Source organism: Phyllostomus discolor, chromosome 4, assembly GCF_004126475.2.
Source record: "Phyllostomus discolor isolate MPI-MPIP mPhyDis1 chromosome 4, mPhyDis1.pri.v3, whole genome shotgun sequence".
NCBI lineage: Eukaryota > Metazoa > Chordata > Mammalia > Chiroptera > Phyllostomidae > Phyllostomus > Phyllostomus discolor.
Window position 1 is genome coordinate 102,630,638 of NC_040906.2, and position 15,912 is coordinate 102,646,549.

Here is a 15,912-nt window from a genome sequence, read left to right on the forward strand (position 1 = left end):
TGCTTGTGAGGCGACAACATCTTTCTTTTCATTAGAGGTTTTGCAGCTTTTTCACACATTAACATTGATTTTTCACTGAAGTATGGCTAAAGGGCAGGTTTCTTGGCTTCTAATATGTAGATTTTCTAATGTGTTTCTAATATGTAGATTTTTTAAGCTGCATTGATTTGTTAACTATCTTATTTAAATATAGATGACTGATATTTGAAAATAAGAAATAACTGTCCTTCAGAAACAGCATTTTAATGTTTTAGAGAGAACTAAAATTTGTCTTTTCTTCTTGTTCTAGGGTTACTTTCAGTTAAAAGCCAACCCAGGAGCTTGGATTCTCAGACTAAGGAAGGGACGTTCTGAAGATATTTATAGAATCTATAGGTAGGATTAAGTGATGCAGGTGCATTTTTTTTTTCCAGAGCATTTTGCTCTGAAAATCAGCTTGAGTTGCATACTACACTGGCAGTTAACCAGGGAATAAGAATTTAATTTATATTCATATATGTGATGAAACATTGCTTTTCCTGGAAATTAAACATGGAAGAATTATCAGAGTATAATTAGATAGTAATACTATCCAATAATAATAAGTATGGTCAGGTTTCAAGACTAATGTCAGTTACATTTATTCTTTATACAAGTATTTTACAGTTGTATTAAACCATTGGGGCCTGGTAGTTTAAAAAGAGAAGTTGTGGATGGAACTGGAGAGCATTATGCTAAATGAAATAAGCCAGGTGGTGAGGGACAAATATCACATGATCTCGCCTTGAACTGGAACGTAATCAACAAAAGAAAAAGGCAAACAAAATATAACCAGAGACACTGAAATTAAGAACAATCTGACAACAGCCAGAGGGGAGCAGGGAGTGGGCAGTGGGGAGAAGGGTTTTCAGGAACTACTATAAAGGACACATAGACAAAACTAGCGGTGGGAGGGGGGTGGAAGCAAGGAAGGGAGGTGGGATTGACTGGGGTGTGGAGGAGTGGTGGAGGAAAAATGCAGACAACTGTAATTGAACAGCAATAAAGTAATTTAAAAAAGGAATAAAGAAAGAAGTTTGATAGAAATTATACAGAAAGAAAGGTATTTGTTTTAAGAAGAGCTTATTGATAAATTCATAAAAAATAAAAAAGAGAGAAGTCTCTATTCACTAGCTGCTAAAGATGCTAAAGACAAGAGGCTCAGCAGTTACTTCTAGGGGTTAGTGTAGCTCCCCCATGCAGGGGACCATAGAGAGGAATCCACATTGCCCCCTCATCTTTCCTCAGTCTTCACCTTGCAGAGGTACTATAGGGGAAGATTTTATGATACCCTCCCATAGAAACATTTCAAGAATATAGAAAAGGCTTAAGATAACACTATATTCTTTCTTTGCTAGAAATTTGGCAAGACAGCAATTTCCAAACCAACTCTCTAAAAGACTTAGCTCAATTTCTACTTGCAGGTCTTTTTAAGAGGAGGGAGGACCTGTTGTATTCACTACATCCCTCATTCCATTTCTCTGTCCTTCCACCGAAGGCCCCAGAACAGAGCCCTTGATCTGATCCCATCTGGTCCCTTCTAGACTCATTCCACAAATGAGCTTTCCTCCTACTCCACACCCAAATACTCTCTGTAACAGTTGACCATGGTGTTCATGAGGACCCTAGATAATGATGCCAGCATTCCTGCAGGCAGGGTCACACCCAGGGAAATCAAGTGACAGCTAGGAGAGGTCTGAGAATGATAGAACTGTGAGTATCCCACCCAAACTCATCTCTACTCAGGTAGTCCTGACACACCCCAGACTAGATTTAGTCATCACAGAGGTGCATGGTAGAACTGCCTACACACACAGCTGCCCAAGGAAGCTATGCTGTTATCAATTCCTAGCAAAAGAGGGAGAAAGAACAGCGATTACAAATATGATCGACTCTATCAGAAATGTCAGCTGATGACAGTTACACTCTGTCTCTGGGTCCTACTCGAAGAGTAGCACCAAGAAAGGGCATGATAAGCAGAGAGATCTGTAGCTGGATGTGCAGCCCTTGAATTGCCAAGGGACTCAGAGAAACACAGCTCATTTCCCTATGATTATGTAGGAACTAGAAGACAGACTGCCCACCCCTACATTGAGACCACTCCTGAGAAGCCATAAATACTTTTATGGTTATCAGTCATCCCCTTAGTAGGCCCATTTGGGGAGAAGGAGGCACAACCAGAGTGGGGTTTCCTCTGGGCAGACACTCACAGGGCAGCCAATCCCCACTGTCACTGGGGCAGGCCAAACATAGCTGAGAGGGTAGACAGATCCTGGGCATCAGCAACCCCATAGACATCACTCAGGCTTAACATAGTGCCAAACACAGGGTGCTCCAGATATTCTCTAACATGGCACCCCCTTCAACCTTAGGGCCCTGGCTTTTCTTCTGCATGTTCAGGGCCTTCACAAAGTGTTCCAAAGCCTCCTGGTGAGCCCAAAGTTGATGTTGCTGATGACCAGGTCATAGTAGGACCATATATAGCCAGACTGTAGTTTGGGGGCACACTGGTATGCACTACTACTTCCTCACTCTGATTTCCATTGGCCAGGGTAGCTCCTAGTTTATTCCATAGCAGATAGTCATTGGGATAAATGTTGAGGGCTGCTGTGAAAGAGCCCACCACTTGTCACACTCCTCACTCAGCTTGAAAAGGACCCTCAACCCACAACCCACATGAGTGTGAATGGATGTAGGGTCCAGACACTCAGCTACCAGAAACTGCTCTTTCACCTCAAGAAACAGGAAGTCAGACAACAAAGATTCCAGAATGCTTTTGCTGAGGCCCAGTCCTGTGCCACTAGCCCCTTCCCTGGCACCACTAGATGGGCATAGGCCATTGTGTATAGCACAGCCTATCTTGCAAGCTGCAACAGGCCTGTTGCAGCAGCCAGTGCAATCAGTGCTGTCCAGCTATCTGGCTTTACCTCCAGATACTTCTTCAGTGTGTTGATGGCAATAGTTCTTGTTCATTCTCTGCCTGGCTGGTACCCAGATCCTGCCAGGCATGTGGTTAAGGTCCTGCTGTACAACCACCTCAGAAAGCAGAACAGCACCTGTCAGGACCCTACTGAAGTCACTGCAGCCCTTCCACGAAAAGCTGGGGGTGGTCACAAAGGGGCTTCTCCTCTTCAGTTTGACACCCTTGTCATAGGACACATCAATGAGGTCACGATGGTCAGAAACCCAGGGGGAAGTCTAGGCATCCCATTGGACCATCTCCTGCAGATCTGCCTATAACTCTGTAGCTGAACTCAGCTGGTTCAAACTCCTTATCAAGGTTACATGTCTTTATAGGTCTTGTGAACCAGTCAACCCAGGCATCTAATATACCCTCAGAGTTAGGCAATTTGGGGTCATATATCTTGACCACAAAGTCACTTTGTGCTGCAGATCCTCCTCAGGATAATGTTCATCATACCAGCCATCAGTGGCAGCTGTTTTCTGCAGTTTCTCCCAGCCACACTTCTCTGACTGTTCCAGAGAGTCTTCAGCCCAGCAGGCAGGGGCACAGACAAAGGGTCTGTAACTTGTGAGATGAAATCTTGGGATCAGTCAGTCTCGTAATGATTACATCCACACCTCTAGCTATAATGTCCGCCTCTCCCCCACCCCTGATCTCGGGCCCAGTTCTCAGACAAGGCCAAATCTGCCACACCAGGGGCTCTCTGGGATGCCAGGCAGAAACTTGACCGTTCTGTCTCTGGCATCTCTGCCCAGATGTCATCCTTCTTGAAGGTTTGAGTGTCATGGGATACAAGTGGTGCAATCTGGTCCTAGAGGAATTTGCCCACCAACTCAACTTCAGAGGCTACTCTTAGATACCATTTCAGAAGCTAGGCTTCCTGGCCAGGGACCAAGCCTTAACGCCTCTTGCCAAAGGGCCTCGTCCTGGGTCAAGTGCACAGCCAGCTTCATGAGTGGGTTGACTCCCCCACATTTGGCCCTTGTTTGCTCTCACATGGCCACGGTGACTGCTAGTGCTTGCATCATGCCACTCTGCATGACCTTCCAGGGCACCTGGTGCAAGCTGAAAAGGGAGAGGAAAAATGGGGCTGTCATGTTTCATTTTTCAGTCATTCTTTCTGCTACCAGTATTCCACAATCAGACCATCTATTACTGTGATGAAAACCATAGGCAGATGAGAAATTGAGTCATTTTAAGAAAGGAGAAAGGAAATGAATAACAGTCAGACTTTTCTGCCTAGACACTTTATTTCTCAACCCTGAGTGAATTATAGGTGAGCAGTATTTGTGCGCTTAAGCCATGAAGCCTTGGTGCTTACACTGGTCCTTCCTGGTCTGTAGTAGGGTAAGGACTTCCGGAGCATTTTGTCAGGAGCCAGGTTTTCACTTTAAGGTTTGCTACAAATGACTCTTAGTTTTAAAAAATCATACTACCTTTAAAAAGGTATGGTCTACATTCTGCTTAATACAGTTTAAATTACTTGTAAGCTATGTGAAAAGACTTTGTGTCAATTTATTTAGGGAATGATTTCCATTAGAGTTGTTTGAACACCCTCTTGCTATGTCTTCGTCTTAGCTCCATAAGATCTTACCTGACATGTGAAAGCCATGTGAATTCTTACATGTTTCCCCAGGAAATAAAAGACTTTTGTCTTATAATAACATCTTCATCATAAACAGTAGATTTTCCTCCAAATGGTGTTACTCCCAATAGGGTTTTGCGGAATTTTAATTTGTTATAGGAAGTTTATCTGCTTTTCTAAACCCTTTTTTTTCTGTGTGTCCTTTCTCTGGACACTCTCCTCACTCCCTAGTAGTGTAGTAACCTTCTCTCTTCCTGCTGTATCGGGCTCCCTGCCTCCTGTGCTTCCCGTTGGATATTTCCAGCCTCTAGAGTGTCTCCTGTGCTCCCTTCAGAATCTTACCTTCACCTGAGAATCCTGCTATCTGTAGGATAACAGTGAATCTATGTTCTATGATGACTTTCTGCAGTTAATACCTTGGAAATCGGTATTTACAAATTTTAGGTATTACAGTTCATTAGTAGGGAAATGTTTTGCCTCTTCTGCACCATCTGCCAGCAAATAGAGCTTGTGATAGGTCTTCCTCCAGAGTGTGGGCACCAGCTTGAGTGTGGGGCCTAGACTGGCTCATGTGCCTCCAGGCAGAAGAGAGTAGATGCCTTTATGAAACTCTGAGGTAGAGCCATGCTTTGTTATTTGCCCAATGAAAAGAAGAAGGAGTGTGTTTCTGGTGATTGTGCAGAGTGGCCCATGGCCCTGGCACTCCTTCACTGAAGGTCTTGGACTTGGCTCATACCTTGTGCACATTGATGGTGGTTAAGTATCCATGATGCACTTGTCAGCACTGGTACTCTCTCACTCTGTGAAAGGTAATTTCAGGGAACTCAAGAAGGAAGTTTGGGCTGTGATTGACTGACTGGAATTCTCAATGTTTAAAGGATAGAGATTTTTGGCAAGTGCTTCTCTCTACCCTGAAGGTGTTTCCTGCAGGTTGTGAAACATTAATTTGTTCTGAGAAACTCCTTTATGATAAAATGATGGACAAGTATAGTGGATTGATGTCAGAGCACCTACTGCATTTGAAAGCTGTGATATGTAACATCCATCTTAACTTTCTCCCTTTTCTCTCTAAGCCATGATGGGACAGACTCTCCACCCGATGCTGGTGAAGTTGTTGTTGTCCTCAATAACTTCAAGAGCAAAATTATTAAAGTGAAGGTGAGTTTGGTATATAAGGCAGCTACTCGTTTATAGTTGGTAAAAGTAGCAGCATTTTGGTATTCAGTAGCTATTATCTAAAAATATGTCTTGAAACCAACCCCAAACTTTGTGAGTAATGGATTGGTTAACTCCAATAATAATGCTATTGTGATAATCATTTCACAATATATGAGTATACAGAATCATCATGCTGTATACCTTAAATTTATACAATGTTATGTGTCAATTAAATCTCAGTAAAGCTGAGGGGGAGAGAAAAAGAAGCCCAAGACTTTTAATTCATCTTTGGAATTTCACTGTAGTGTATATAAAAACATTGTTTTAAATGCAAAATGCTTTTTCTAAATATGCATTTGTGGCTTCAGCTCAGAGAGTGCACGTTTTGGGTAACCTTAGTGAGCAAAACAAGTCTCGTTTTAGAAAAAATGTTTTTATAGATATTGTGTTCTCATATAACCACAATTTACATTGTTATCAATGACTATTCTCAGAAAATCGAGAATGCTAATGAAAATTTTACCAACAGTTATAAATGGTAGCTCATTTAATTTCTTTTCACTTTCTATTCTCAGAATTTTAAAGTCCTTAGTGCCTTAAATTCAAAAGCTATCAAAAGGTATTGTAGAGTAAATGCAGACATACCTTGTTTTATTGCACTTTGCTTTCTTGTACTTCACAGGTGTTGCATTTTTTATAAATTGAAGGAAGATCCTTCACCAGTAAAAAAGATTTTGACTCACTTTATTGAGCTACTCACTTGATTGTGGTGGTTAGGGTCTGAGCCCAGTTTTTACACACAGTAAAACCTAACATAGACCATACATGGTTGAGCTGAAAAAATGATCACTATGCCATAGAGAAGGTTCTCCTGGCTCTTTACTATTAAATCCTGAACAAAGACTGTGATGTGAAATGACTTTTTCCCAACAGAACTCATGTAGGCTACACTTACACCCTAGAACTTAAACTGTGTTAGCTTAGTGAATTGTACTTGTATTTTACTCAGACTATATTTCCTATACAATTGCTTGAGGTTCTTCATACTTTTTTCAAACTAAAAACAGTTATTGTCTAATTAAAAGAGGTTGCTGTCTTCTTACTTAAGGTTTTATGTGATATGATGAAGATACTTCTGCTGAATATATCTGGCCTCTGAGTGGGTTGTACCTGCTTGCATGAGAATTAGTTCCCTATTGTTGGTAGTGCCCACAATGAAAACCAGTTTAATGCCTATTAAACCCAATAGGAGGAATAAGATTCTTCATATGTGACTGCAGGTTCAGAAGAAGACAGACATGGTGAATGAAGACTTGCTGAGTGATGGAACTAATGAGAATGAGTCTGGATTTTGGGACTCCTTCAAATGGTATATTGGCATAATAAAAAAGTATTATTTTTAGGAAACTTTGTAATATAAGCAGCATCTCTCCCTTCTTTTGAGCATAATGATTCTGTCTTGGGCCTTTCAGATTTGGTGCTCTGTGCAGCCAAAAATTGCACTTAAATTTAGTGTGCATGAGTATTTCCTACTGATAACAAAAAGTTAAGGTCCCCACACAGTGAAGTGCCTTCTGCTCCATTTGTTGACTCTCGTTGGTTGTGCTTGTTCTTTGGAGGCCTGACTGATCATTATTCTGTTGACTCTCCATTGAACTCCCTGCATTCTGTGGAAAAGCCTTTGTTCACTCTTCTCCCAAAGTTGTTCCCCTGTGGGGTTGTATCTTAGCTGTGTGTTCTCTCTTCCTCCTCAGTGTAAGGGACACCTGGCACCTGGTCCTTTACACTGGTTTCTAGGGAAGGAGCAGAGATAGGAAAATGCTGTCTCTTTAAGTCTCCCCTGCAAGGGCTGTGTGTCTTACCTTTATTGTTACAGGGGCTTCACGGGAGGACAGAGCACTGAGGCAGCGAAGCAGGACAAAGATGACATCATCAATATTTTCTCTGTGGCATCTGGCCATCTCTATGAACGATTTCTTCGGTTAGTCATGTTGATTATTTCAATATTGACAAATGAATTTGTCACAGTGTTCTTTTTTAGAGAGTAAATGTTTTATGGATTCTTCCATTATACTTCTGTTTATTTGAAGCACTCTGAGGGTTATGAATAGATTACCATAAATAATTGTACTTGTTTTGATATGGCTAACAGCATGAGCTCAAGCTATATCGTAAATGCATCTGTATGGATATTGCAGGGGTATAAATTTTTAATATCACTCTGCATACATTATAAATAGTGGTGTTTAATTGGTCTCCAAGCATTGCTTAGACTACAAATTAAGAGGTTAATATACAGAATCAAAGTGGAACAGTATCATGGACCTGCCTTCTAAAGATTCATAGGATTTTAGAGTTGGGGCAGGGTGGGAGTGATCTTAGTTCTCATATAGGAGCATCTCTGTTTTATAGACAGACTCAGGGTGAAGGGACTTGCCTGAGGTCACACAGCCAGGGCCAAGGAGAGGCCACTGGCTGGGGCTGGTTGATGAAGTGGTTGCCAGGGGGAAAGGCTCTCAGGAGTGCTTTGTGGTCAGTGATCAGGAAGGTGCTTTTGCCTGGGAGTGACTTTCCTAAGCCAGGACTCATTACTTTAAATCTCCCACTGCAAATCTAGTATAGCAAATAATCGAAATGTCATTTTACTCATGTTTTAGACCTTCTGTTTCCAAGGAATAATATCTGACCTAAAATAGTAATGTCATATGTTAGTGACAATTGAATTTAATTAAATTCCTTTACTCAAAAAGTGTTTTTGTGTGTTTTCAAAATAGGGACTTCTGAAACTAGCCATTTGCCATTTTTTTACCTTCTCCTTGGCAGAGGTCTCCAGTACAGGCTGTGAGGGGCAGGCCAGTTCCACAAAACTGCTGTGGCTTTACAGACTTTCTTGTTACAGTGATGTGTGCCAGAACCTCTGTTATTAATTTGTATCATAGTTAATATATCAGTTCATGAAGCAGTTTATTTGAAGATGTAACATAATTAAAACATTTGCCTTTATCAGTTAGGTATATTTTTGTAGTTGAGAAATACTCCTTTCTCATTCAGTGACATATTTACAAGAAGGAATAAGTGCAGTTTTCCATTACTGAGGGTCTCCCTTTCCCCAATTAAGCCATCAGTTAGCTCTGCCTTAAAGAACATTAGCTCTGCCTTAAAGAACATTTAGTGATCTTGTAATTGACTACTTGATTTTGTTGAAATAAAAACATGTTGGGAGATTATTTATATTATTTGCTTTTCTCTGGCAGCATAATGATGTTATCAGTACTGAAGAATACCAAGACTCCTGTGAAATTTTGGTTTTTGAAGAATTATTTGTCCCCCACATTTAAGGTTTGTTCCTTAGGGAAAAGGAAAATATTCTTAGATTAAGGACATATGTGCTGTACAATGTACTTTTTACTACTTCTGTGTTATCTGTATAATTTTTAAATTTTATTTTTATTAAGTTTTTCTGATTCAATTGCATATTTCTATGTTGATTACTCTTCCAGACTGATCCATTTTGGGATAACAGTTATAAAACTGAACACAAAATTATGTCCTATTTGAAGACTAGGAAGAGAGTCCATATCATTTGCTTTGATGAAATAACATTCTTTTCTTCTGAGCATGCATGTCTTAGTTTAATTAGAAAATGTGATACTGGTTTTCATTAAGAAAGATGATTAGTTCCATCATGAGCAACTACCCAGTGATCCATAGAAGTAATCCTTCATCTGTATAAAACAAAAACATACTTGGAAAGTATTCTGCTTTATATATATGTTAGTATTTGTCACCTAAATTGATTTATTTGCATATTTTTTATTGTTGTTACTCTGTAGAATTTACTAAACAACTTTTAATATATTCAGTAATTTCTCTTCTATATAAATAATTCACGTCTGGTCTGCTTGTATTTAGAATAGTAAAGACTTAATGGCAATATATTTGTTCAGTTTGGGTTTGCCCTATCATCCCTTGGGTTATACCTAGCTGAGAGATTGGCTTAAAAATCAAGCTCAAACATGTTTTATTGATCAAGTTTAGACAAACGAAGTTTATTTCTCTTAAATGCACATACACAAATGAAAAGTAGTTATCTAAAAGCCTTCACCTAAAGATTGCTGCTGCCAGAAAGGAGGCTGCCCACTTACCTGTTAGGCACCACATGTGGGGAGCTTGGCGCTAAACTATTCAAAGAGGACCTGCTTCTGGGTCAGGGTTTTGTACTTAGCAGAGCAGCTCCCTTGCTGCAGTCTATTGAAAGTCAGCCCTCTTGACACAAAAGTTTGTAAAAGAAAAAAATTATTAAAAAAAAGAAAATAAGAAAAGAGAAAAAATATAAAAGAAAAAAAGATTTCTGTCATTTCATGTAGTGCTCAGAAGTCATAAAGAAATGAGGATTTGGCAAAAGTTTATATGTACTTTTTTATGTAGTCACGAGTGAGTTAATGGTTCAATTTTATTGGACCACTGTTATGGTAAATGTTTTACTTGTGCCATAATCATGATAGTTGTCTTATGATTATAAAGCCCATTTTCTTATCAAAGTAAATGATTATTTGTTGTTCCCTGTGTCTAAAAATAGGAGTTTATACCTTACATGGCAAACAAATACAATTTCCAATATGAGCTTGTTCAGTACAAATGGCCCCGGTGGCTTCATCAACAGACTGAAAAACAACGCATCATCTGGGGTTACAAGATCCTTTTCCTGGATGTGCTCTTCCCACTGGTTGTTGATAAATTCTTGTTTGTAGATGCTGATCAGGTAAGCTTTTAAAGGCTACATTTAAAAGTTTGTATTAAAGGCATTAGACTTTTTCTTCCTTTTTGAATGGTTTTATTTTTCCAGTTATAGAAAAATACATGCTTATTTTACATTATTTAGAATCTATGGAAAGGTATCACCCAGATGTGATCACCTTTAAAATTTGCATTTGATATATCTCCTTTTTGTATTTTCTTATGTTTCTTTACATTGTTGTCATTATGTTGGGTTGGCCAGAAAGTTCATGTGGTTTTTTTCCACAAGATGGCTCTAGTAGCGCTTAGTTCATTCAGAACAATTTTGTTAGATTGTATTGTGACAGCTGTCATATCTCTGTGCATTTAAAAAAAAGAACATCAGCCCTAACTGGTGTGGTTCAGTGTATTAAGTGCTGGCCTGTGAACCAGAGGTTCACTGGTTCGATTCCTAGTCAGGGCACGTGCTTGGGTTTTGAGCCAGGTCACCAGTAGGGGACATGCGAGAGGCAACCATACATTGAGTTTCCCTTTCTTTCTCCTTCCCTTCTCCCCTCTCTAAAAATAAATAAATAAAATCTTTAAAAAATAGAAGTAAATAAGAGAACATCAAAATTGGTGAATTTTGTGTAGCCATTTTAATATTGAAGATAGAAGAAAATAAGCAACATTTTTGTCGTATTAGCTTTATTTTTTCAAGAAAGCTAAAAATTCGACTGAAATGCAAAAATTGTTTTGTGCAGTTTATGGAGAAGATGTTGTGAATGATCAAACGTGTCAAAATTGGTTTGCGAAGTTTTATGCTGGAGATTTCTCCCTGGACAATGCTCCACAGTCAGGTAGACCAGTTGAAGTTGATAGGGATCAAATGAAAGCATTAATTGAAAACATTCAATGTTATACTACATAGGAGCGAGCCAACATACTAAAAATATCCAAGTAAATAAAATTATTGGTGAAAGTGAAAAATGTTTTTTATTTTACAGAAAAATCTAAACAAACTTTTTGGCCAATCCAGTATCATGTATGCAGTTTTATCTCTTAATTCATTTCATATAGAAACTAAAATGGGCATTGTTTCACATATGTCCATGTATTAACTCATAAACCTCCCAATAGCCCTGTGTGATCCCCATTTTACAGATGAGGAAACTGGGTCATGGTGAGGATAAGCAATGTAAATTTATTTCTACTTTTTTTTGACTACTAATACTACTATGTGCCAAGCATGAAGCTAAGTGTCTTACCTATTAGTGAGGGCAGTCAGCTAATCAGTGGAGGAATTTACATTCGGACTGGGCCTCCTTCTGGAGCCTGTGCCATTTACCTGTTGCTCTCCAGGATTCCTTCAGTGAGCTACTCTCTGTTTTCAGGAAACTGCTATCTACATGCTTGTTTAACAAATGACTTGTGATCTTTTCTCCAGATCGTACGAACAGATCTGAAAGAGTTAAGAGATTTCAATTTGGATGGTGCCCCTTATGGCTATACTCCTTTCTGTGATAGCCGAAAAGAAATGGATGGCTACAGGTTCTGGAAATCAGGATACTGGGCCAGTCACTTGGCTGGGCGGAAGTACCATATCAGGTACTGAAAAGGAACTGCTCCTAACACTGTTTTTTTAAATTTTCTTTTCTTTAAATTAATATTGTATATTTAAAACAAATAGGTAATACATTAACACAATTCATAAATTTAAAAAAATTAGAAAAACTATACAGTGAAAAAAAATCTCAATCTTGTCTCTTTCACCTAGTTTTCATTTCACAACAGATAACTTTCTCTGCTAATTTACTGTATGTCCCACAGAATGTTTTTAATTCCTACATAAACAACAACTATGACTCCCTTTTTGCACAAAATATGAATTTTTTTTACACAAAATATACCATCCTATTTACAGTTTTATTCCTTGCTTTTTTAACTTAACATCTCTCATAAATATTATATGTATAGAGAGACCTTATGTCTTTTTACATCTACATATTATTCCAGTAGTGTTATTATATTTATAGTTTTTTGCTCTAACATACATTGTTGCACTAAATAATTAAATACATTATCTTGTATATTTCAATATACCTGTAGGATAAATTTCCAGAAGAATAACTTCTGGGTCAAACCAAATGTATGTGTTTCATACTTTTCTGACAAACACTATATGATCTTCTCTGGGCAAATTGTGATTTGGTAGATTTGTAGGGTTGGGGACCTGTAGGAAGCAACATATACAGAGATAAACATTGGGATATAGTGATATCAGTATTAAACTTTATGTTTATCATCCAAAAAATAACTTGTGTTTTTCCTCTGCAACATTTAAAACATTATTAGGATATTTTTGACTAATGGTTATTTAGCAATTACTATAGCTTTTAATACCCAATCTGTTGATGTTGGCTAGAAGTCTTTTGTCAGAGATTATATTATTTCTTTTGGAAGGCAATTACATAAGGAAGAGTGACAAACCGAGCTTGTGGTAGCAGCATATGGGTTTTGTAGTAATTTTCTTAGTCATTTCTAAAGTAGCATAAGACTGACCCTCAGGTCCACCACCAGGCCTCAGCTCACTTTTTCAAAGAAAAGCCAGAATGTTTGCCTAGTAACCTGTTCCATTATGAAGTGCTCTTCCTTTTTATGTCATAAACCATGGTTGTAACAGATGGATCTTCTCTATCCAGTGCACTGTATGTTGTTGATCTGAAGAAGTTTAGGAAAATAGCTGCTGGTGACAGACTCAGAGGACAGTACCAAGGTCTGAGTCAGGATCCTAACAGCCTTTCAAATCTTGATCAAGTAAGCACCTTTTTTTTTTTTTTTTTTTGGTTAACACTTTTAGTGATGGGTATACCACGTTGTGTCAGAAAATGATGTATTATTTTCTAATCTGTTCAGTCCTCTTGGGACGGTGTTTTGTTTCTTCATGGGAAAGAATTTTGTATTTCTGTGTGTGACATTTTTATCTGTCCTCAAAAGAAGACATACCAGTGGAAAATGTCAAAGGCCTGATAAGGGGGCTTTGCTCTCAGCCATGCTGGCTTCTCAGTGATGTTCCCCCATCTGAGTGGTAGAGGTGCAGGTGTAGATGGTGTCTTCCCCCGCCTTCTTGACCTCTGCACAAAGCCTCTTAATGAGGCCCCATTCCAGCCCCATTCTGTACTGCTCAGAGAGTGAGTTCACCTCCTGTGTGGTGGGCTACCAGGCAGGATCCTGTAAACAGCTCACCATCTGGATGCTGCCCCCATGTAAATCAGCAGGAACTCCTCTTGTGGCGCAGAAACTGAGACAAAATGCTGAAATGGAGAGGGTCTCCATTTATGTTTTTGTTATTAATTTCTATCACATTTATTCTATTATCTGAGAATGAATTGTGTGATTTCAGGCATTGAAGATTATTGAGATTTGCTTTTTGACTCACATATGGTCAGTTTTGGGAAACATTTCATCTGACTTTATATTCTGTACTTGTTAGATGTAATATTTTTCTATATGTGTTCATGTTTAGCAATACGTTACATGTTTTTTGTCTCTTTTCTATTAGTTACTAAGATAATTGTGTTAAAATATTTTATTGTAAAATTTTTCTTGTTTTTGGTTTTGTCAAATTTTGCTTTATGTGTTTTGAGACTATTATTGAGTGGCTAGAAACTTAGAAGTTAAATGCATATTTCTGAAAAATTAACCTTTTATTATCTCTGATTATACCTTTTTCTTTTTGGGCCTTAAAATGTTCTTCTTCTAATATTAGTGCAGCTACATTACTTTTCCTTTTGGTTAGTGTTACATTGTATATTTTTAAATTGTTCAATTTTTTATCTTTTTTTAAATTACTTTATTGTTGTTCAATTATAGTTGTCTGCATTTTCCCCCCACTACTCCCCGCTACCCCAGCCAAACACACCTCCCTCCCTTGCTTCCACCCTCACCCTTGGATTTGTCCGTGTGTCCTTTATAGTAGTTCCTGAAAACCCTTCTCTCCACTGTCCCCTCCCCTCTCCCCTCTGGCTATTGTTGGATTGTTCTTAATTTCATTGTCTCTGGTTATATTTTGTTTGCTTTTTTCTTTTGTTGATTATGTTCCAGTTAGAGTTGAGATCATATGGTATTTGTTCCTCAACTGGCTTATTTCACTTAGCATAATGCTCACTGGTTCCATCCATGCTGTTGCAAAGGGTATAAGCTTCTGCTTTCTCTGTGCTGTGTAGTATTCCATTGTGTAAATGTACCATAGTTTTGTGATCCATTCATTTACTGATGGGCACTTGGGTTGCTTCCAGCACTTGGCTATTGTAAATTGTGCGGCCGTGAACATTGGGGTACATAGGTTATTTTGGATTGGTGTTTCAGGGCTCTTAGGGTATAATCCCAGCAGTGGAATTGCTAGGTCAAAAGGCAGTTCCATTTTTAATTTTCTGAGGAAATTCCATACTGTTTTCCATAGTGGATGTACCAGTCTGCATTCCCACCAACAGTGCACTAGGGTTCCCTTTTCTCAGCATCCTCTCCAACTTTGTTTGCTGATTTGTTTCTCTATCCTTATGTTTTAGTTCTGTTTCTTACAAATAGCTTGTATCTGTTTGTTTTTTCATTGGGTGTGACAGTCATTTAATTTGAACATTTATCTAATTTATAGTTAATGTAATTACTCATAAGTTTGGCTTTTCTGTATTAATCCTACTTATTACACGTTCTGTATTTTTTCTCCTTAGTTTCTTTGAGATTGATTGAGTTTTTATAATTTCATTTCTCTCAGTTAGCTTAAGCTATACATTCTTTTACAATTCTTTTTAATGATTATTCTAGTAATTATAGTAAGCATTTATGATTTTGCAAAGGCTAATATTAATTAATATATTTTACCTACCTAGCACATAGTGCAAAATCATCAGAGCAGCACTTCTCAAATTTTGGCATACATAAAAGAAACACCTGGAAAACTTACCAAGGCATTAATATCTGGGCACTATTTGCACAGGGTGATTAGTAAATAAATTGTTGGGCCCAAGAACCTTCATTCCTTTCAAGTTCCCTGCGGCAAGTCTGCATACCATATTTTGAGTAGCACTGCCTGAGAATTTGTCAACTCCATTTGTCCCAACCTAAATGCCTTGTTGCCTTGTGTTTTAGATCTGTCTATATTTTAAACCTCAGAAAAAGTTATTATTCTTGTTTGGTACAGTCAGTATCTATTTAGATTTAGATTTACTCACATAGTTACCCTTTTGGTTAGATGCCTTTTTCCTTGTATTTGTGGGCTTCCATAAAGAGTCATTTTCTATCTGCCTGAAGAATATCCTTTAATTTCCCTTAGTGTGAGTTTTAGTAATGTAATTGTGGTAAATGTAATTGTGGTAAATGTGTAGTAAATGTAATTGTGGTAAAATATATGTAACATAAAATTTACTGTTTAATTGTACAGTTCAGTGGCATTAAGTACATTCATAATGTT

General features: G+C 38.3%; 1 protein-coding gene and 1 pseudogene across 6 annotated transcripts in view; one reads left to right on the forward strand and one right to left on the reverse strand.

Annotated features, from left to right (window-relative positions):
• Positions 1-15,912, forward strand: part of UGGT1 (UDP-glucose glycoprotein glucosyltransferase 1) — a 187,501-nt gene that overhangs the window by 163,921 nt on the left and 7,668 nt on the right. For all 6 annotated transcript variants that reach the window (XM_028510702.2, XM_036023724.1, XM_036023721.1 and 3 more), the window contains 8 exons: positions 290-375; positions 5,642-5,726; positions 7,007-7,095; positions 7,603-7,707; positions 8,981-9,065; positions 10,306-10,488; positions 11,890-12,050; positions 13,145-13,259. In XM_028510702.2, coding sequence (XP_028366503.1) covers positions 290-375; positions 5,642-5,726; positions 7,007-7,095; positions 7,603-7,707; positions 8,981-9,065; positions 10,306-10,488; positions 11,890-12,050; positions 13,145-13,259 — 909 coding nt within the window. The remainder of the gene's footprint in view (positions 1-289; positions 376-5,641; positions 5,727-7,006; positions 7,096-7,602; positions 7,708-8,980; positions 9,066-10,305; positions 10,489-11,889; positions 12,051-13,144; positions 13,260-15,912) is intronic.
• LOC114494038 lies at positions 2,015-4,080 on the reverse strand (annotated as a pseudogene).